The 4,267-nt window shown below is 45.3% G+C and overlaps 1 protein-coding gene across 1 annotated transcript; it reads right to left on the reverse strand.

The window, feature by feature from the left end:
- Nucleotides 1-364: 364 nt before the first annotated feature.
- LOC124169545 (jerky protein homolog-like) lies at nucleotides 365-3,363 on the reverse strand. Its single transcript, XM_046548188.1, has 2 exons — nucleotides 2,690-3,363; nucleotides 365-431 (listed from the first exon to the last, which is right to left on the reverse strand). Exons 1-2 carry the CDS (start codon nucleotides 3,361-3,363, stop codon nucleotides 365-367), a joined length of 741 nt encoding a protein of 246 aa, XP_046404144.1.
- Nucleotides 3,364-4,267: the final 904 nt, after the last annotated feature.

Below are 4,267 nucleotides of genomic sequence, written 5' to 3' on the forward strand. Positions count from 1 at the left end.
TCATATTCCGGATGAAGTGATCAATTTCTTCGATAAGGTCCGTTTTCAGCGTTCTTCCCAGGGCATTATTCTTCCGTTCTTCGCCGTCATCGATGTAGAGCCGGCAATGGTTGACGAACTGAGTTTGTCCTGCTCTTGTGGTGAACTTTTGTCCAGGAGCCTCCAGACTGTGCAGTTGGTGGTACATCCTACCTTCTGTTTTGAAAAACGACAGTCCACCGGGGTGCCTGTAGCCTCCACTAACTTCTAGCGCGCAAAAGGCAAACAGATCGTTATACGCTCGCGACCGATCCCGGAAATCTCTCTTTGAATAAAGAGGCGCGTCTAGAGGAGGCAGCCGCTGCATTGCGCTGCAGTGGGCACATCAATGCACGCCCTTGGCGTTCAGGTGGATGCCATCAGGACGGCGACGACACCCCTTCCCCATCCACCTGCATTGAAGAGCGGGAATCAGTACAATATAATGAAAAAAACTAAATAAGACATTGCAATCACATAGCAGCGTATGATGCTCACTCCTCGAAGCAGGTGTCGTCCACCCCACCGTGAGGAAGGAAGGGAGTGGTGATATCAATCACTCTCACCCCCACTGCGAAAGAAGTCACTCATTAGATAAATAGGCAACGACTGGTAGAGTGCTTTAGCATACGGACACGGATATCATACTTCGCTCATATGTCGTCAGCCATCTCCCCAGTGCCAAAACACGTCTCCTATAAAAGGGATTTCTCAACATGGTCGGCGCCGGAGGGATGGTGAGGAATGTGACCCCCGGTGCCAGCACGAGCAACCGCATGATGAGGCGATTCAGGGCGCCACTAAGTGAGCGATATTCGCAAAGCTTAAATAAGTAAAAAAATTGACATCCATTTATGGCCGTTGCCGAGTAAACAATGCACCACCACTAACTACGTTCAGAGTTAACCGACATTGCGTAGATCATTAGATCCAATTAGCACGATCACGGGTCTCGAAAAGTACCCGTGATCGTCCACCGCCCTCCTGAGCTCCACAACCTTCCGGCCGGAGACACGCAATCCGATACGGGCGGTGCGAACTTGTGGAGAAAATGAATGTGGATTAATGCCACGAACATTATCGAAAACAAATAAGTGGTCTGCTTTTTCATCATGCTATTAGGATAAAGCTACCTCCCTCCAGCTCCCACCCCAAGTACGCCCCCAACAGCTCTATATGGGAATCTCCAAGAAGTTGGTGCCCGAACTAGATGGGTCCCTCCTCGTAGACAACTAGGAGACGAATGACAAAGCGAAGTCTACGCACGCGTCGTGAGTGAAGGACGCAGCGGGGATACAAAATCTTCTCGTTGCTGATTGGCCAAGTAATCGGCCGCCGCTGGGGAGCAAAACCACCCCTACCATTAAATCTAGACCAACGGTTTTTTAATTAGCCTTCCCAACGGTTTTCACACCACGAGGAGTCACCGCTAACGAGGATGAGCTATCATGTTACAATTAGAGCATTGGGGAGTATCTTCCGAAGTATCACATTTCCTGCGACTCCTCAAGTTACCATTTTATAGAGACAGGCTGCTGGTATGAGCTGCTGCTCTATGGCGGCAAACAAGTCATCGGAGATATAAGTTGTCTGAGTTATTGAGTTACAGCAGACTCTCGATTATCCAGGCTAATGATGGGGAGAGGGTGCACGGATAATAAAAAAAACACGGATAATCCAAACTCCATTTTATTTCTTAAATTTTCCGTAATATGCACAAAATTATCATACGTATATTCATTTTCGCAAATAGTCCGTTAATTTAGTTTGCTTTAAGGACTCGTTGACAGCTTTCTTCACCTGAACACGGATTTTATTTGCTGCAATAACGTCATTATAATCGTAATTACAGTGTTCCATGTAGCGCAGCAAATTTTCTACGCAGGTGAGCGCTTGGCTGTGAGTCATGCGGTCGCTTCTCCCCTCCTCTCCGCTCTCGTCACTTTCACTCCCCTCACTCCCCTCCTCACTCGCCACTCCGGTAGAGATCGCGGCGTTAATAATGTCCTCATCCGTCATATGACGGAATCCCGGTTCACTTTCGTCTCTCTCCAACCACTCGTTTAAGTTTTCTACATCAACATTTTCGAACCCTTTCATTATTTTTACTAGTTCCCCCAAGTTGGGATCACTCACATCTGATTCTGAAAATCCCTCGAAATCACCTTCGAGGTCTAGCGAAAGTTTCATCCACGAACGAACTAGTGTGATAGGTTTCACCGAAAGCCAGGCCTGAGATACACCGTGAATTGCATCTAATATTGTCATTTTCTTCCAGAAGTTCATCAAATTTTCATCTTCAATGGATAGGGTTCGCAGAAGACCAACGCGGTAATTTCTTTTCATTGATGCAATGACGCCTTGATCCATTGGCTGTATAATTGATGTGACGTTTGGGGGTAAAAACTTAGTAATTATTAATCCGTCGTCTGACGTTAAAATTTTCTCATTCGGATGGGAAGGGGCATTGTCTAAGAGTAGCACTGCTTTCGGAGGCAATCCCTTGTCTTTTAAAAACAAACGAACTTGGGGAACAAATTTTGAGTGGAACCAATGCTCAAATATCTCTCGGTCCATCCACGCTCCCTTTTGATTGTAGTAATCAACGGGAAGCTGACTTCCTTCAGTGCCCTTAAAGGATCGAGGCCTTTTCGATTTTCCAATGACTAACAATCTAAGTTTATGGCTCCCGGAAGCATTCCCACAGCACATCACTGTCAATCGTTCTTTGGAGGATTTGTGGCCGGGTGCATGCTTCTCTTGCACGAACGCTAGCGTTTTAGACGGCAGACATTTCCAGTATAGCCCCGTCTCGTCAGCATTGTAAATTTGGCTGGAGTCATACCGTTCTTCAGTCACAAACTGCTGAAATTCTTCCCGAAACGCTACTGCAGCCTCATTGTTAGCACTCAGTCGTTCTCCTTGAATACTTATTTCACGTATGCCGTGTCTATTTTTAAATCTTGTTAGCCACCCAGATGATGCGTTGAACTCGCCTTCGAAGCCCAGTTGCTTGTAGAAAAACTTTGCTTTATCTGTGACAACTGGACCAGAAAGAGGTGTGCCTTCCGCTCTCCTCTGGGTAAACCATTGAAGCATTGCGGCGTCCAACTCCTCGTATGATGCACTTTTCATTGTCTTGCGATTTGATGGTCCTGCGCCACTGTCACAGTTCCTAGCGTATTCCATTAGCTTGGTCGTATTTTTTTTAATATCACGCACTGTTTGACATCCAATGCCATAATCTCTGGAAATCTTTATCACCGATTCCCCCTTCTCTAGTTTATTAATCACTTCCAGTTTCTGTTTTACAGTCAACACAATTTTCTTGCGTTTATCAGCCATGCTACTTCCTCCAGGTGGATGAATTGTTCACCGGACTACCTAATTAACGATGGCACATGCAACAGAGAACCACGAAGCATAAGCCGCGACTGCGGGAGACCCACAACACTCAAGCCTTAATCGATATGTTGCTGCCGGCAGTTACTCACACGTGTCAGCAAAAAGTAATCACTAAGTTACGAAGTTTAGGACGACTTCATCCCTCCATTCTTCATCAGGCCTCAACCAACCCCTTTTACCCCTTCCACCTTTTTAAGACCATCCAACAGGCCCAAGTCACCCCAGATTATGTTTCGCGCAGGGATCATATGTATCGAAGGTGATACATTATTGGCCTCAAAATAAAATATCATATTACTTTAAGTTCCCAGAAAGGTTCACTAGCCTTGAGCAAAAGCTTCAAGTTACCTGAGGGCAATAGGAAATGTATCTTTTGAAGTCTTTCCCCTCCTCTCCAGTAGAATTCTATTCACGCAACCTGACTTCCTTGACCCCAATATATGAACCAAGCTGCCAGCATGAGTCACCCACTGTGTTCTTCGCTGACAGTAAGCAACTTTCCATAATTACGGTTTTGCCTCCATATGACTTCGATAATAGTAGCGTGCACCAAGTATAAGAAAGAATGAGTCCAAACACGACGCATTTCTGACTTTTTAAAAATTTGTTAAGCATGGCACCATAACTTTCATTTATCGATTTATCCAAGAATCACCAGTTCCTGTATTTGGCTGCACGAAAAAATCGCTAAGATGTTTTCGCTACAAATGCATCTTTATTTTTTGCTTTCTTGATTTCTAATGAGCGTCATAATTATTTTCACTTCCTGCACGAGTCATTTATTCAAGGAACACCTTCCTCTCTTTAACTCGAAGGGAGGAGTCAAGAGACGAACGTTTGTATA

Source organism: Ischnura elegans, chromosome 12 (genome assembly GCF_921293095.1).
Source record: "Ischnura elegans chromosome 12, ioIscEleg1.1, whole genome shotgun sequence".
NCBI lineage: Eukaryota > Metazoa > Arthropoda > Insecta > Odonata > Coenagrionidae > Ischnura > Ischnura elegans.

Coding starts and splice junctions, on each gene's coding strand:
- LOC124169545 (XM_046548188.1), bottom strand. CDS start 3,363: ATGGCTGATAAACGCAAGAAAATTGTGTTGACTGTAAAACAGAAACTG. Junction 432..2,689: donor GGGAGCCATAAACTTAGATT/GTTAGTCATTGG, acceptor TCTTCAATGCAG/GTGGATGGGGAAGGGGTGTC.